Source organism: Pecten maximus, chromosome 14 (assembly GCF_902652985.1).
Source record: "Pecten maximus chromosome 14, xPecMax1.1, whole genome shotgun sequence".
In the NCBI taxonomy this organism is placed as follows: Eukaryota; Metazoa; Mollusca; class Bivalvia; order Pectinida; family Pectinidae; genus Pecten; species Pecten maximus.
The window spans coordinates 261,410-280,685 of record NC_047028.1 but is presented as its reverse complement, the minus strand read 5'-3'; the positions used below and the strand labels follow the sequence as shown (position 1 = coordinate 280,685).

Here is a 19,276-nt window from a genome sequence, read left to right as displayed (position 1 = left end):
AAATATGAACAATATCAATTGCTTAGTTTCAGAGAAGTCGTTTATATCAATTTAGCCAAATTGACCCCTTTTGGCTCAGCCCCTAAGACCCCCCCCCCCCCCCCTTATAGGGATGCGTCTGACCAAATTTGTTTAAATTCCTATCTGTGATTATGCAGAAGAAGTCAATTGTTGACGGACGGATGGACGACAGACGACGGACGGACGAACGGACAGACGTCGGACGCCACGGTATGGCATAAGCTCACCTTGGTCCTTTGGACCAAGTGAACCAATAAATGATGCTAGCTTGACCATTGGGATGGATGGGCGCGTCACTTCTGTAAGACCGTTTAGGCCTGTGGGCCTCTTGTTTGAATGATTTCTTCGAAACTCGTTAGGCTATGCTATCAAGTTGTTTTTAATGAGTTGGATACTACTTTGGTTACTTCTGATTACTGGTATTCATCAAACTGTTAGACAGTTTAATGGTAGGGTCAAATCATGTCACCTAAACATTCATAAGGTGATGCAAATATTAATTCAATAAGATAGTATATTATACAAATATAGCATGGGTGTCTGTGAAATAGTCACAATGTTCTATTGCACGAGGCTGAAAGCAATAACTTTGCAAAAAAAAAAAGAAAAAAAGTCAAATCAAAATTCCTTTCGAAAAAACATATATATATATCATAATTAAATTGCATACCAAGTTTCAAAGAGATCGGTCATTAAATGAAGGAGGATATCTCCAAACAAACGGAAGAAAGGAAATATCATAATACTCCCGTCAGATTTGATGAGAGTATAAAAACTCTACATTCTTGTGACTTGTTGCAATATTGCATCAAAAACACTATCTTTGCAATTTCTTGCTGATTATTAATTTGTCAGTGACAATGGCATTTTTTTAATGAAAATAACCCACTTCTATGAAGATACAGGTAGATGAAGACTCAGGTCGGTGAAGATACAGGTAGGTGAGGATACAGCTAGATGAAGATACAGGTTGGTGAAGACACAGGTAGATGGAGACACAGGTAGATGGAGACACAGGCTGGTGAAGATACAGGTGAGTGAAGAAACAAGTAGATGAAGATACAGGAAGATGAAGATTCAGGTCGGTGAAGATACAGGAAGATGAAGATACAAAAAGATGAAGATACAAGTTGGCGAAGACACAGGTAGATGGAGACACAGGTTGGTGAAGATACAGGTCGGTGAAGATACAGGTCGGTGAAGACACAGGTCAGTGAAGACACAGGTAGATGAAGACACAGGTAGATGAAGATTCAGGTCGGTGAAGATACAGGTTGGTGACGACACAGGTGGGTGAGGACACAGGTAGATGAGGATACAAGTCGGTGAAGATACAGGTGGGTGAAGAAACAGGAAGATGAAAACACAGGTAGTTGAAGACAGGTCGGTGAAGATACAGGTAGATGAAGACACAGGTGGGTGAAGACACAGATCGGTGAAGATACAGGTCGTTGAGGATACAGCTAGATGAAGATACAGGTTGGTGAAGACACAGGTCGGTGAAGAAATAGGAAGATGAAGACAGGTCGATGAGGATACAGGTTGGTGAAGACACAGGTAGATGGAGACACAGGTCGGTGAAGACACAGGTGGGTGAAGAAACAGAAAGATGAAGACAGGTCGGCGAGGATACAACTCGGTGAAGATACAGGTTGGTGAAGACACAGGTGGGTGAAGACACAGGTAGATGGCGACACAGGTTGGTGAAGATACAGGTAGATGAAGACACAGGTAGATGAAGGCACAGCTGGGTGAAGAAACAGGAGGATGAAGATACAGGTAGATGAAGACAGGGAGATGAAGATACAGGTTGGTGAAGACACAGGTAGATGAAGACACCGGTAGATGAAGACACAGGTAGATGAAGATACAGGTCGGTGAAGATACAGGTGGGTGAAGAAACAGGAAGATGAAGATACAGGTTGGTGAAGACACAGGTAGATGAAGATACAGGTCGGTGAAGACACAGATAGATGAAGATTCAGGTAGATGAAGATACAGGTCGGTGAAGATACATGTTGGTGAAGACACAGGTGGGTGAAGAAACAGGTAGATGAAGATACAGGTAGATGAAGATTCAGGTCGGTGAAGACACGGGTCGTTGAAGACACAGGTGGATGAAGATTCAGGTAGATGAAGATTCAGGTCGGTGAAGACACAGGTAGATGGAGACACAGGTTGGTGAAGATACAGGTAGATGAAGACACAGGTAGATGAAGGCACAGCTGGGTGAAGAAACAGGAGGATGAAGATACAGGTAGATGAAGACAGGTAGATGAAGATACAGGTCGGTGAAGATACAGGTGGGTGAAGAAACAGGAAGATGAAGATACAGGTTGGTGAAGACACAGGTAGATGAAGATACAGGTCGGTGAAGACACAGATAGATGAAGATTCAGGTAGATGAAGATAGAGGTCGGTGAAGATACATGTTGGTGAAGACACAGGTGGGTGAAGAAACAGGTAGATGAAGATACAGGTAGATGAAGATTCAGGTCGGTGAAGACACGGGTCGTTGAAGACACAGGTGGATGAAGATTCAGGTAGATGAAGATTCAGGTCGGTGAAGACACAGGTCGGTGAAGATACAGGTAGATGAAGATTCAGGTAGATGAAGATTCAGGTCGGTGAAGACACAGGTCGGTGAAGATACAGGAAGATGAAGATTCAGGTCGATGAAGACACAGGTCGGTGAAGACACAGGTCGGTGAAGATACAGGTAGATGAAGATTCAGGTAAATGAAGATTCAGGTCGGTGAAGATACAGGAAGATGAAGATACAGGTAGATGAAGACACAGGTCGGTGAAGACACAGGTAGATGAAGACTTAAGTCGATGAAGACACAGGTCGGTGAAGATACAGGTAGATGAAGACACAGGTAGATGAAGGTATACGATGTAGGTCGGTGAAGATTGAGGTAGGATCAAGAGAGGGTCGATTTTTAAAAGATGTAAAAAATTCCGACCATGAGTGACTGGGGCCAATATTTACCATCAAATCCTTGTATTTAATTACCAAATTAGTAATCTATCTACCATATACAATATCCAATGCGTCATACTGTCTATTACTATCGACCCCATGTTTCGGACTGTATGATATTGACAAGTGTCAATCGGGAACCGTCGGCACTTCCCGATTGGACAAGTGTATTAAATGTTCCTACTGTCACAGACATTGTATCGTACATTTTTTCAACAGAAAAGAACAGAACACAAGATGAACATTCTAAGTTTATACGGGAAAACCCCAATAGGCCATATTGAGAATAGAAATATTATCAAATAACAATTGTAGGCATAAAATCTCTAAAGCAAATTGGTCTATCTACATATATGTACGCCCCTGATGATAGGTCACAGGATAACGATAGTATATACATACCAGTACATTGTATATAACTCGTGTAAACAAGGGGACTTCTAATGTTCCCATACATTTCGGCGGGAATTGAATATATAAATCCATGCATATTAAGACTTATTTCATGGATAAATCCTTTAATAAGTGAAAGTACACAGTGTAACAAACATCTAAATGGCAGTGTTTTTAACAATCCATATGTTAGCACAGCATACAAGAACATTACAGCATCAACGGGATACATTGTAATAATGAACATCATTCCACAGAAATTATCTAAAAAAAAAAAAAAACGAAAAAAACCAAGTTATTACACTGTAAAGTCCCCAATAACATCACGTGTTTAGTTATTCTTGTTTGTCCCCAATTACATCACGTGTTTAGTTATTCTTGTTTGTCGCCATTAACATCACATGATTAGTTATTCTTGTTTGTCCCCATTAACTTCACGTGTTTAGTTATACTTGTTTGTCCCCATTAACATCCCGTGTTTAGTTATTTTTGTTTGTCCCCATTAACATCACGTGATTAGTTATTCTTGTTTGTCCCCATTAACATCACGTGTTTAGTTATTCTTGTTTGTCCCCATTAACATCACGTGTTTAGTTATTGTTTGTCCCCATTAACATCACGTGTTTAGTTATTGTTTGTCCCCATTAACATCACGTGATTAGTTTTTATTGTTTGTCCCCATTAACATCACGTGATTAGTTTTTATTGTTTGTCCCCATTAACATCACGTGTTTAGTTATTATTGTTTGTCCCCTGTTACATCACGTGTTAAGTTATTATTGTTTGTCAAAAATTAACATCACGTGTTTAGCTATTATTGTTTGTCCCCATTAACATCACGTGTGTGGTTATACTTGTTTGTCCCCATTAACATCACGTGTTTAGTTATACTTGTTTGTCCCCATTAACATCACGTGATTAGTTATACATGTTTGTCCCCATTAACATCACGTGATTAGTTATACATGTTTGTCCCCATTAACATCACGTGTTTAGTTATTGTTTGTCCCCATTAACATCACGTGTTTAGTTATTATTGTTTGTCCACATTAACATCACGTGGTTAGTTATACTTGTTTGTCCCCATTAACATCACGTCATTAGTTATACTTGTTTGTCCCCATTAACATCACGTGATTAGTTATACTTGTTTGTCCCCATTAACATCACGTGTTTAGTTATTATTGTTTGTCCCCATTAACATCACGTGTTTAGTTATTCTTGTTTGTCCCCATTAACATCACGTGTTTAGTTATTCTTGTTTGTCCCCATTAACATCATATGTTTAGTTATTCTTGTTTGTCCCCATTAACATCACGTGTTTAGTTATTCTTGTTTGTCCCCATTAACATCACGTGTTTAGTTATTCTTGTTTGTCCCCATTAACATCACGTGAATAGTTATTCTTGTTTGTCCCCATTAACATCACGTGATTAGTTATTATTGTTTGTCCCCATTAACATCACGTGTTTAGTTATTATTGTTTGTCCCCATTAACATCACGTGTTTAGCTATTATTGTTTGTCCCCATTAACATCACGTGAATAGTTATTCTTGTGTCCCCTGTTACATCACGTGATTAGTTATTATTGTTTGTCCCCATTAACATCACGTGTTTAGTTATACTTGTTTGTCCCCATTAACATCACGTGTTTAGTTATTATTGCTTGTCCCCATTAACATCACGTGTGTAGTTATACTTGTTTGTCCCCATTCACATCACGTGTTTCGTTATTATTGTTTGTCCCCATTAACATCACGTGTGTAGTTATACTTGTTTGTCCCCATTAACATCACGTGTTTAGTTATACTTGTTTGTCTCCATTAACATCACGTGTTAAGTTATTCTTGTTTGTCCCCATTAACATCACGTGATTAGTTTTACTTGTTTGTCCCCATTAACATCACATGTTTAGTTATACTTGTTTGTCCCCATTAACATCACGTGTTTAGTTATACTTGTTTGTCCCCATTAACATCACATGTTTAGTTATACTTGTTTGTCCCCATTAACATCACATGATTAGTTATACTTGTTTGTCCCCATTAACATCACGTGTGTGGTTATACTTGTTTGTCCCCATTAACATCACGTGTGTAGTTATACTTGTTTGTCCCCATTAACATCACGTGTTTAGTTATACTTGTTTGTCCCCATTAACATCACGTGATTAGTTATTATTGTTTGTCCCCATTAACATCACGTGTTTAGTTATACTTGTTTGTCTCCATTAACATCACATGTTTAGTTATACTTGTTTGTCCCCATTAACATCACATGATTAGTTATTATTGTTTGTCCCCATTAACATCACGTGTTTAGTTATTCTTGTTTGTCCCCATTAACATCACGTGTGTGGTTATACTTGTTTGTCCCCATTAACATCACGTGTGTAGTTATACTTGTTTGTCCCCATTAACATCACGTGTTTAGTTATACTTGTTTGTCCCCATTAACATCACGTGATTAGTTATTATTGTTTGTCCCCATTAACATCACGTGTGTAGTTATACTTGTTTGTCCCCATTAACATCACGTGTTTAGTTATACTTGTTTGTCCCCATTAACATCACGTGATTAGTTATTATTGTTTGTCCCCATTAACATCACGTGATTAGTTATTATTGTTTGTCCCCATTAACATCACGTGGTTAGTTATACTTGTTTGTCCCCATTCACATCACGTGTTTCGTTATTATTGTTTGTCCCCATTAACATCACGTGTGTAGTTATACTTGTTTGTCCCCATTAACATCACGTGATTAGTTATTATTGTTTGTCCCCATTAACATCACGTGTTTAGTTATTATTGTTTGTCCCCATTAACATCACGTGATTAGTTATTATTGTTTGTCCCCATTAACATCACGTGTGTAGATATTGTTTGTCCCCATTAACATCACGTGTTTAGTTATACTTGTTTGTCTCTATTAACATCACATGTTTAGTTATACTTGTTTGTCCCCATTAACATCACGTGATTAGTTATACTTGTTTGTCCCCATTAACATCACGTGATTAGTTTTTATTGTTTGTCCCCATTAACATCACGTGATTAGTTATTATTGTTTGTCCCCATTAACATCACGTGATTAGTTATTCTTGTTTGTCCCCATTAACATCACGTGTTTAGTTATTATTGTTTGTCCCCATTAACATCACGTGATTAGTTATCATTGTTTGTCCCCATTAACATCACGTGTGTAGTTATTATTGTTTGTCCCCATTCACATCACGTGGTTAGTTATACTTGTTTGTCCCCATTCACATCACGTGTTTCGTTATTATTGTTTGTCCCCATTAACATCACGTGTGTGGTTATACTTGTTTGTCCCCATTAACATCACGTGTTTAGTTATACTTGTTTGTCCCCATTAATATCACGTGTTTAGTTATACTTGTTTGTCCCCATTAACATCACGTGATTAGTTATTATTGTTTGTCTCCATTAACATCACGTGTGTGGTTATACTTGTTTGTCCCCATTAACATCACGTGTTTAGTTATACTTGTTTGTCCCCATTAACATCACATGATTAGTTATACTTGTTTGTCCCCATTAACATCACGTGTTTAGTTATTATTGTTTGTCCCCATTAACATCACGTGATTAGTTATACTTGTTTGTCCCCATTAACATCACGTGATTAGTTATTCTTGTTTGTCCCCTGTTACATCACATGATTAGTTATTCGTGTTTGTCCTCATCAACATCACGTGTGTACCGATAGTTTTCTGTGTTTGTCCCCATTTAGACAGTACTGTTTATACAGACTTTATTTACGCTAAATTCTATTTATCAAATATCTTCTCAAAAGTCAGCACCTTTAGCAGCTAAATAGACCAAGTTTGTTCACTATTATCACAACCATTTTATTTGATTATAAACATTTCTTCTAAACCTTCCAGTAAGCTGATGAGGCAAAAATATAATAATGTTAGACACCTCAATCTCACATGTAAAATGACGACATATCAAACAGGAGATCCAAGAGGGATCTTGGCACCCACCATTTAATGATCTTTATTGGTTATATGTCAAGACTGATCCTCTCTCTACTTTTCTCTTCTTTCTAATGTTTTAGAAACATCCTTTCAGTACTTATCAAGAAATAGCAATAACAAACTATAATTCTCAAAATCGAAGATTGCTGAATGCCAGCCATTTTGTTTTAATTTCTTATCAAAAATCTAAATTGAATTGGCACAACTAGTGACCAAGGGGAACCTACACTAATATCCTTTCGATACTTTCAAGAAATAGAGATAACAAGGATTGTTTAATGATAACGGAGACGAATGACAGACAATGGACGCCAGACAATGGACGACAGACAACGGACCAAAGGGCTAATAAAACTACATTATTACATCTTTTAAAAAATTATATTTAAATTAATGAATGCATATCAAGATATGTATAACAACAACATGACTTCAGGTAAGTACATGTAAATTCTAAATTAAATCATTCTTCAGGGACATCACCTACATGTACACTGTATAGATAACTCTAGTCCAACACGGAGCACAACAAAATGAGTAGGTCTCTCTATAACAAGACTTTGTTATACTTTATCACATTTAATTTAGAGTTTTAATCATTACCCTGCAATATAATCAGGTTTGTGTCAAAAGCATGGATTCTAGAGGATTCAGGGACAAGAACATCAGAGGTGATCTGGTGATCGAGACAAAGAATTTCTGTCTAGTTCCTGGACGTCAACTCTACAACAAAACTTTTTCACTCAGTACAACATCATCTTAGCCAGAGTTATTATTGAAGTGACGTGGTTAGGGAGACTCTCCATAACTGCCTCAATCCTATAATAGTTCTGAAAATGAGTCGCTTCCAGATAAACACATCAGCTGACCACCAGATTAATGTTAAATGCTGGTAAAATCTTGATTTATGATTTAATTTCCTAATGATTAACTCTGTGACAATTCTAGATCTCCTGGTTAGAAACAGAGAAGTTCCTAGATTGTCAATGTAACAGAGACTAAAATACAAAAAAAGCCAGGTATCAACATTGCTTGTCTCTGTTATCTTCACTTACAGGGTTTTCATATTTATATATCACACTAAACATTTCTCCTCCAAGTCTATTGGCCAGCCATTTGTTTTTTAGGATCGCCACCTTCAGCGACTCGCAGCTAAATTTGGCATCAAAGTTTGTATGTATTGCTCTCCCCATTCCTTCTATAACAATCAAGTCAGCTTTCTCGCGTTCCATAGCTTTCACAAGGGATTGGTCTACCAACCTGGAAACAAAAAGGTCAAGGTCATATATTTTTATCATATTATAGTCTTTACTAGAGAATTGTCTACCAATCTGTCTACAAGAAAATGATAATGTTAAACCATAACCTTTATATCAAGTCTGTTCTCAGAGCACTATAAAACAATTTCTATTAATAGTAACAGTGACCTTGTCCTTGACTTTGGCACCCTGAAACACAAACTTGTTCAGGGTGACACCTGTGACCTTGGAACATTGGTCAAGGTCATTTATTTTTTTAAATGTTGCTGGGCTCCATTCTAAGTGTAATATATTGATTCTAATATCTTGATTCTGGGCATTTTCGTTTTTGAGAACAGTCAATTAAAAGAAAAAGTTTATGCCAGACAGACCATGGATGGGCGACAGATGCAGCACCATGTCATAGCATACATAAGCATGCATTAATTCATATAGGAATGGAATGCTACATGTATATCCCCTCCCCAACTTCAGGGGCTTGACAGGTTCCTATTAGAATAAAACAAATAACCCTAGATCATTAATCACAATACACTGTAAGTGATCTAGGGCTTGGCCTCTGGGGTTGATTTTTTTAGTCTGGGTCACAGGAATGTGTTTAGCCCACGTCTTTGTTACTTTGTTACTAGGAGACAATTATTGTAATATGTGGGCCTTTTAGGGTCTCAGTATCCTTCAGGAAGGAGAGAATTAAGCAACCTCATTTGAGGTATAAAATTCCTACCATTTTTGGTCAGATTTAGTCTGGTCTAACAGTTAAATTTTCATTTCTCACCCCATTCACTGACCCCTATTTTGACTACAAAATTTTCTATTACCCTTAAGTATCTATCTACAATACATAGCCTTATCACATGTACGAAGAGGGGCCACAGAACAGACCAATTTGGCATTTTCTTTTAATTAACTATCATTCAGCATATATTTGATCATAGTTTATAATAGAATGTACAGTGAGAACTTTCTTAGGACTGAGGACAGATCTGAATATAACTTCACTCAAAACTCCAGATTTTGCTTTAGGTAAAATTGAATAGCCTATATGAGTTACTATCCAAGATCTATAGGACGGGTTACCAGAGATTTATAGGGGAGGTTACCTGAAATCTATAGGAGGGGTTACCTGAGATTAATAGGGGAAGTTACCTGAAATCTATAGGGGAGGTTACCTATAAACTATAGGGGAGGTTACCTATAAACTATAGGGGAGGTTACCTGGGGTCTATAGGGGAAGTTACCTGACATCTATACCTGAAATCTATAGGAGGGATCACCTGAAATCTATAGGGGAAGTTACCCGAGACCTATAGGGGAAGTTACCTGAGACCTATAGGGGAAGTTACCTGAGATCTATAGGGGAAGTTACCTGAGATCTATAGCGGAAGTTACCCGAGATCTATAGGGGAAGTTACCCGAGATATATAGGGGAAGTTACCTGAGATCTATCGGGGAAGTTACCTGAGATCTATCGGGGAAGTTACCTGAGATCTATAGGGGAGGTTACCTGAGATCTAATGGGGAAGTTACCCGAGACCTATAGGGGAAGTTACCTGAGACCTATAGGGGAAGTTACCCGAGACCTATAGGGGAAGTTACCCGAGATCTATAGGGGAAGTTACCTGAGATCTGTAGGGGAAGTTATCTGAGATCTATAGCGGAAGTTACCCGAGATCTATAGGGGAAGATACCCGAGATATATAGGGGAAGTTACCCGAGATCTATAGGGGAAGTTACCTGAGATCTATAGGGGAAGTTACCTGAGACCTATAGGGGAAGTTACCTGAGACCTATAGGGGAAGTTACCCGAGATCTATAGGGGAAGTTACCTGAGATCTATAGGGGAAGTTACCTGAGATATATAGGGGAAGTTACCTGAGATCTATAGGGGAAGTTACCTGAGATCTATAGGGGAAGTTACCTGAGATCTATAGGGGAAGTTACCCGAGATCTATAGGGGAGGTTATCTGAGATCTATAGGGGAAGTTACCTGAGATCTATAGGGGAAGTTATCTGAGAACTATAGGAGATTCAGAGGTTACCCGAGATCTATAGGGGAAGTTACCTGAGATCTAAAGGGGAAGTTACCCGAGATCTATAGGGGAAGTTACCTGAGATCTATAGGGGAAGTTACCTGAGATCTATAGGGGAAGTTACCTGAGATCTATAGCGGAAGTTACCTGAGATCTATAGCGGAAGTTACCTGAGATCTATAGGGGAGGTTATCTGAGATCTATAGGGGAAGTTACCTGAGATCTATAGGGGAAGTTATCTGAGAACAATAGGAGATTCAGAGGTTACCTGAGATCTATAGGGGAAGTTACCTGAAAATCATAGGAGGGGTTACCTGAATTCTATTGGAGGGGTTACCTGAGATCTATAGGGGAAGTAACCTGAGAATCATAGGAGGGGTTACCTGAGAGCTATAGTGGAAGTTACCTCAGATTTTTAGTGGAGGTTACTTGAGACCTATAGGGGAAATTACCTGAGATTTATAGGGGAGGTTACCCAAGATCTATAGGGGAGGTTTCTTGAGAATATTAGGGGGAGGTTACCTGAGATCTATAGGGGAAGTTACCTAAGGTCTAAACCAAAGGCTTCCCGAGATATGTAGAGAAGGTTACCTGATATCTATAATAGGGTTACCTGAGATCTTTAAGAGGGGTTACCTGAGATCTATAAGAGGGGTTACCTGAGATCTATATATAAGAGGCGTTACCTGAGATCTATAAGAGGGGTTTCCTGAGATCTATAAGAGAGGTTACCCGAGATCTATATATAAGAGGGGTTACCTGAGATCTATATATAAGAGGTTACCCGAGATCTATAAGAGGGGTTACCCGAGATCTATAAGAGGGGTTAACTGAGATCTATATATAAGAGAGGTTACCTGAGATCTATATATAAGAGGGGTTACCTGAGATCTATATATAAGAGGGGTTACCTGAGATCTTTAAGAGGGGTTACCTGAGAGCTATACGAGGGGTTACCTGAGATCTATAAGAAGGGTTACCTGAGATCTATATATAAGAGGGGTTACCTGAGATCTATATAAAAGAGGGGTTACCTGAGATCTATAAGAGGGGTTACCAGAGATATATAAGAGGGGTTACCTGAGATCTATAAGAGAGGTTACCTGAGATCTATATATAAGAGAGGTTACCTTAGATCTATAAGAGCGTTTACCTGAGATCTATATATAAGAGAGGTTACCTGAGATCTATATATAAGAGCGTTTACCTGAGATCTATATATAAGAGATGTTACCTTAGATCTATAAGAGCGTTTACCTGAGATCTATATATAAGAGAGGTTACCTGAGATCTATATATAAGAGAGGTTACCTGAGATCTATATATAAGAGAGGTTACCTGAGATCTATAAGAGCGTTTACCTGATATCTATAAGAGCGTTTACCTGAGATCTATATATAAGAGAGGTTACCTGAAATCTATATATAAGAGAGGTTACCTGAGATCTATAAGAGCGTTTACCTGATATCTATTTAAGCGTTTACCTGAGATCAAGACATGGAGATTCCTGCCCTGACTCCATAGGCATCAGTTGATGTTCCTTCACAGCCTTGTCAATGATTGGACATATCTCCGACACTCGCTTCACAAGTATTGTCAGTTCATTATATGTGACGTCATTCAGAGTGGGACGGGAGTTGGCACACAGAATCACCTGTAATGTATAGCATGCTATCTTTTAAAAAAGAAACAAGTGTAACAAGTATAAAACCTTTTTTTCAGAGGCCTAACAGAATGTTCATTATATTGAAGTATATTAAGTGTAACAATAGGCCCAATGTGCCTGCATCACTCAACTGATATCCACTTACCTTGGTTCCCCTGTAGATATCTAACATTATACTTACCTTGGTTCCTCTGTAGATCTCTAACATGATACTTACCTTGGTTCCTCTGTAGATATCTAACATGATACTTACCTTGGTTCCTCTGTAGATATCTAACATGATACTTACCTTGGTTCCTCTGTAGATCTCTAACATGATACTTACCTTGGTTCCCCTGTAGATCTCTAACATGATACTTACCTTGGTTCCTCTGTAGATCTCTAACATGATACTTACCTTGGTTCCCCTGTAGATCTCTAACATGATACTTACCTTGGTTCCTCTGTAGATCTCTAACATGATACTTACCTTGGTTCCTCTGTAGATATCTAACATGATACATACCTTGGTTCCCCTGTAGATATCTAACATGATACTTACCTTGGTTCCCCTGTAGATATCTAACATGATACTTACCTTGGTTCCCCTGTAGATCTCTAACATGATACTTACCTTGGTTCCCCTGTAGATCTCTAACATGATACTTACCTTGGTTCCCCTGTAGATCTCTAACATGATACTTACCTTGGTTCCTCTGTAGATCTCTAACATGATACTTACCTTGGTTCCTCTGTAGATCTCTAACATGATACTTACCTTGGTTCCTCTGTAGATCTCTAACATGATACATACCTTGGTTCCCCTGTAGATATCTAACATGATACTTACCTTGGTTCCTCTGTAGATATCTATCATGATACTTACCTTGGTTCCTCTGTAGATCTCTAACATGATACTTACCTTGGTTCCCCTGTAGATCTCTAACATGATACTTACCTTGGTTCCCCTGTAGATATCTAACATGATACTTACCTTGGTTCCCCTGTAGATATCTAACATGATACTTACCTTGGTTCCCCTGTAGATCTCTAACATGATACTTACCTTGGTTCCTCTGTAGATATCTAACATGATACTTACCTTGGTTCCTCTGTAGATCTCTAACATGATACTTACCTTGGTTCCCCTGTAGATATCTAACATGATACTTACCTTGGTTCCCCTGATGAGTAGATATCTAACATGATACTTACCTTGGTTCCCCTGTAGATCTCTAACATGATACTTACCTTGGTTCCTCTGTAGATATCTAACATGATACTTACCTTGGTTCCCCTGATGAGTAGATATCTAACATGATACTTACCTTGGTTCCCCTGTAGATCTCTAACATGATACTTACCTTGGTTCCTCTGTAGATCTCTAACATGATACTTACCTTGGTTCCCCTGTAGATATCTAACATGATACTTACCTTGGTTCCCCTGTAGATATCTAACATGATACTTACCTTGGTTCCCCTGTAGATCTCTAACATGATACTTACCTTGGTTCCTCTGTAGATCTCTAACATGATACTTACCTTGGTTCCTCTGTAGATCTCTAACATGATACTTACCTTGGTTCCCCTGTAGATCTCTAACATGATACTTACCTTGGTTCCCCTGTAGATCTCTAACATGATACTTACCTTGGTTCCCCTGTAGATATCTAACATGATACTTACCTTGGTTCCCCTGTAGATCTCTAACATGATACTTACCTTGGTTCCTCTGTAGATATCTAACATGATACTTACCTTGGTTCCCCTGTAGATATCTAACATGATACTTACCTTGGTTCCCCTGTAGATCTCTAACATGATACTTACCTTGGTTCCTCTGTAGATCTCCAACATGATACTTACCTTGGTTCCCCTGTAGATATCTAACATGATACTTACCTTGGTTCCCCTGTAGATCTCTAACATGATACTTACCTTGGTTCCCCTGTAGATATCTAACATGATACTTACCTTGGTTCCTCTGTAGATCTCTAACATGATACTTACCTTGGTTCCCCTGTAGATCTCTAACATGATACTTACCTTGGTTCCCCTGTAGATATCTAACATGATACTTACCTTGGTTCCCCTGTAGATCTCTAACATGATACTTACCTTGGTTCCCCTGTAGATATCTAACATGATACTTACCTTGGTTCCTCTGTAGATCTCTAACATGATACTTACCTTGGTTCCCCTGTAGATCTCTAACATGATACTTACCTTGGTTCCCCTGTAGATATCTAACATGATACTTACCTTGGTTCCTCTGTAGATCTCTAACATGATACTTACCTTGGTTCCTCTGTAGATCTCTAACATGATACTTACCTTGGTTCCCCTGTAGATCTCTAACATGATACTTACCTTGGTTCCTCTGTAGATCTCTAACATGATACTTACCTTGGTTCCCCTGTAGATCTCTAACATGATACTTACCTTGGTTCCTCTGATGAGTAGATCTCTAACAAAGGGAAATAACCCCAGTATTATATCTGCACCACTGTTGTCACAGAAAACAACTGCACATCGATGAGGAGCTCTGTTCAACCTCTCTCTCCAAGCGTCAAAGTAATCACAAAGCCAGGGGCGCTCTTTAAACAATAATTAGGATTTTACAAAATTATAACAATCACACAACCAAGGTCGGTCTTACAACAATAATAAGGATGTTACAATGCTGATGGTTCCAGCCTAATGTATGTGTCTTTTACTTATCTAAATATGTCTTCCCCTGTTCAGAATAACATATATACTGTACACACAAAACAGTATGTGCTTTATATAGAGCTTAATCTAAGAAAGATGGGTATGTACATGTATGTACCTAGTCATTCTCTTGTGGGCTCCTCTATAACAATAGTGATCATTTATAATAACATATATATATATATATATACCTTCTACTTTATCTAGTGCTTCACTGAAGCCAAACTCCTGCCCGGATTCCATCATTTTGACAACTTCCTTAGCTCCCCAGTCAAACACATTGCCCGCCAGGAGCCCTCTGGCCAGGTTAAGCGGTCGGTCAGTATCACTCATACTGTCCAGGAACTTGAGACGACTTGACAGGCTCCGCAAGGCATGCTCATTCTCAGTCTGTTTTTGCTATTTGAATTATAATAATCAGAAGGGTAATATGATGATTCATTTTGCTGAGGAAAGTGATTTAAAGTGTCATTCTACAGGGGACAAGATCAATTCAACATTAGATACAGTAAAATGGGTTATTGTGGTCTGGGTTATATTTTGGTTTATTTAGTGCTGACCATGAAAGCGCCAACATTTAACACACCAAATTATAGAGTGGTTCGTTTTAAAGGCTGAATATTCTGGACTCTTTTTCACCTTCAGTTGGTAATTAGGTAATGGGGCTTTATGTCTGTGAAAACAATTGGGGATTTTCTTAATCTGCAACGTGTTTCCATAAAATGTGTCAGTTTGTCATTCCTCAAAAAAAGAAAGTTTCCTAATGTGTTGATAATGTTTGTACTTGAAAATTGTGTTATTTGTGTAAACGAGCACAGATCGTATTTTAGCTCAGGTAAGTTCACACTGTTTTGATCGATTATTTGTTCAAATTCAATCAGCCTAGATGATACAATTATACAATAAATAGGTTTGCTGACCCCTTGCATTAGCTTTATGTAAGAATTAATTACGTGTGGAATATATTATCTCTCGGTCTGTGAACAGTCATGACTTCAAAAGCAATTGCCACATGACAATAATAAAACTTTGCCCAGGGGAAAACACATTTTATCTCCAGCTCAGACTGAAGGCAGAAATTGGTAGCATTAAGGCAAAATTTGACACATCAAAATCAAATCACCCCTTTCGACGAAAATATCAAAATTTCCGGACATCAAAAGTCCCATTTTACGGCAAGACAAAAATGATTAACTAATTAAGAGGATTGGTGTGCGAAACTTCGTCTCCGTCACTTACCTGTGAGTAGGGGTCTGTGAAGAGAAAGTCTCTAAGTAAATGGCTACTGGTGTCCAGTAAAAATCTCACCGTAAGAGATCCATAGGCACTGTCAAATAAAACACAATCTTGAAGTCATATTGAAATTATGTAATCTCACCGTCCTAGCTTTGGACCAGGTGAGCTGTTTAATCATAATAAGGTTTTTCTTAGTATTGAAAAATAGCTTAAGACAAGAGGCAACAATACCATGGATTTTCTTTCAGCCCATTGAGACGATCCAGGTAGCTGTCCTTGAATTTGTTTGCTCTTTCTTTAACATCTGGTGAGTTTGCCTGGCTCCTAATGGCCAGACCCTTTGTCTAAAAGTCAATATTATATAAAAAAAATTAGAGGCACATTTAATTTATCTTTTTTCTTAGATATACTGAAACATTTCATTCAAAATAATAACATATTAAATATTTATTTTTGATTAATAACTAAATTATAGTTTTATGCTCAATGCGAATATTTTTTCTGTCATGATGATCTGTTAAACCTGAACATAGTCGCACGCATCAAAATTTTGACTAATTGCCATTTATGGTCAGCCATCCACTGCACACTTCCAAACCCAGGGATTTGTTGTCGGTGCCGCACACTTCCAAACCCAGGGATTTGTTGTCTGTGCTGCACACTTCCAAACCCAGGGATTTGTTGTCTGTACTGCACACTTCCAAACCCAGGGATTTGTTGTCGGTGCTGCACACTTCCAAACCCAGGGATTTGTTGTCGGTGCTGCACACTTCCAAACCCAGGGATTTGTTGTCGGTGCCGCACACTTCCAAACCCAGGGATTTGTTGTCTGTGCTGCACACTTCCAAACCCAGGGATTTGTTGTCGGTGCCGCACACTTCCAAACCCAGGGATTTGTTGTCGGTGCCGCACACTTCCAAACCCAGGGATTTGTTGTCGGTGCCGCACACTTCCAAACCCAGGGATTTGTTGTCGGTGCCGCACACTTCCAAACCCAGGGATTTGTTGTCGGTGCCGCACACTTCCAAACCCAGGGATTTGTTGTCTGTGCCGCACACTTCCAAACCCAGGGATTTGTTGTCTGTGCCGCACACTTCCAAACCCAGGGATTTGTTGTCGGTGCCGCACACTTCCAAACCCAGGGATTTGTTGTCTGTGCTGCACACTTCCAAACCCAGGGATTTGTTGTCGATGCCGCACACTTCCAAACCCAGGGATTTGTTGTCGGTGCCGCACACTTCCAAACCCAGGGATTTGTTGTCTGTGCCGCACACTTCCAAACCCAGGGATTTGTTGTCTGTGCCGCACACTTCCACTTCCAAACCCAGGGATTTGTTGTCGGTGCCGCACACTTCCAAACCCAGGGATTTGTTGTCGGTGCCGCACACTTCCAAACCCAGGGATTTGTTGTCGGTGCCGCACACTTCCAAACCCAGGGATTTGTTGTCTGTGCCGCACACTTCCAAACCCAGGGATTTGTTGTCGGTGCCGCACACTTCCAAACCCAGGGATTTGTTGTCTGTGCCGCACACTTCCAAACCCAGGGATTTGTTGTCTGTACTGCACACTTCCAAACCCAGGGATTTGTTGTCTGTACTGCACACTTCCAAACCCAGGGATTTGTTGTCAGTGCCGCACACTTCCAAACCCAGGGATTTGTTGTCTGTGCTGCACACTTCCAAACCCAGGGATTTGTTGTCTGTGCTGCACACTTCCAAACCCAGGGATTTGTTGTCTGTGCCGCACACTTCCAAACCCAGGGATTTGTTGTCGGTGCCGCACACTTCCAAACCCAGGGATTTGTTGTCTGTGCTGCACACTTCCAAACCCAGGGATTTGTTGTCTGTGCTGCACACTTCCAAACCCAGGGATTTGTTGTCTGTGCTGCACACTTCCAAACCCAGGGATTTGTTGTCAGTGATTGATGTAAGATATGTTGAATGAAATAGTTATACCTATGTGTTAATTGATCAATTTCACACTCACAAGACTACCTCACTACCTTCCACATGACAATTCATTAAGCTAATTGACAGTTGAAGTCAGCATTGGGGATGACTGATAATGCAAGAGTTGCCCTTGGACTCCTAAGTAGTGTCAGAGTTACAAGCCAACATATGGTTCTCAATATTTCTGTACAGTTTCATGAAACTGGCTCACAAGTTTAGGACAATCACTACGGAGGTACATGTAGGACACACAACATCCTCCAAGGTATAGGAACTGTTGAAATCCTGATCACCTACCTAAATACGATAGCATACATTCAAGAGGTCTTACTTGAAAATCCAGGTATTATCCAAAAAGAGTGAGCACATGTACTCTGAGAAGCAAGATCCAAATTTAATGCCGAGAGTCATTGACATGATGTCTTTCAAATCAGCGACGTTGTCAAGGCATTGTGGCACAAAATTTAATGACCACAAACTAGTTTTAACCATAAACAAGTGCAATCAATGATTGCTAAAGCTCACCAGCGGCAGCAATCACACTATGCATTCATTTTTTTTGTATGTATAAGCATGTAATTTTGAAATGGTATGTCACATAATATCGCTCCTAGACCTCTAATGGATGTATAAACCAAATAAGAAGGGTGTGGACTTACAAGCTTTTCAAAACTAACCCCCAAAATCTTTAAAGTGAGTTTTTGTGTCAAAAAAAGTAAGTCCACTAAATAGTAAAACGCCTATTTTTTTCTGCATGATTTGCCACAGCATCACTCCTGGATCTCTAATGAATGTATAAACCAAATTAGAAGGGTGATAGGTGTATACTTTTGGACTCACCCCCAAAACTTTAAAGTGATTTTTGGTGCAAAAAAAGTTAAGTCCACAAAATGGTAAAATGCGAAAAAATCACATTTTTTTTCTGCATGATTTTGCCATAAATCACTCCTAGACCTCTAATGAATGTATAAACCAACTTAGAAGGGCATGAGGTGTATACTTTTGGACTTACAAGCTTTCAAAAAACTTACTCTAAAAAC

General features: G+C 39.1%; 2 protein-coding genes across 6 annotated transcripts in view; both read right to left on the bottom strand.

The window, feature by feature from the left end:
• Window positions 1–1,098: 1,098 nt before the first annotated feature.
• Window positions 1,099–3,105, bottom strand: LOC117342546. Its single transcript, XM_033904727.1, has 2 exons — window positions 3,084–3,105; window positions 1,099–2,246 (listed from the first exon to the last, which is right to left on the bottom strand). The coding sequence occupies exons 1-2, from the start codon at window positions 3,103–3,105 to the stop codon at window positions 1,099–1,101; spliced, it is 1,170 nt and encodes a 389-aa protein (XP_033760618.1).
• Window positions 3,106–3,242: 137 nt separating this feature from the next.
• The window catches only part of LOC117341619 (4'-phosphopantetheine phosphatase-like), a 45,564-nt gene continuing 29,530 nt past the window's right edge, over window positions 3,243–19,276 (bottom strand). For all 5 annotated transcript variants that reach the window (XM_033903466.1, XM_033903467.1, XM_033903470.1 and 2 more), the window contains 6 exons: window positions 16,519–16,631; window positions 16,291–16,378; window positions 15,243–15,450; window positions 14,782–14,936; window positions 12,177–12,346; window positions 3,243–8,663 (listed from right to left, as the gene is read on the bottom strand). In XM_033903466.1, coding sequence (XP_033759357.1) covers window positions 8,426–8,663; window positions 12,177–12,346; window positions 14,782–14,936; window positions 15,243–15,450; window positions 16,291–16,378; window positions 16,519–16,631 — 972 coding nt within the window. In that variant the 3' untranslated portion in view covers window positions 3,243–8,425. The remainder of the gene's footprint in view (window positions 8,664–12,176; window positions 12,347–14,781; window positions 14,937–15,242; window positions 15,451–16,290; window positions 16,379–16,518; window positions 16,632–19,276) is intronic.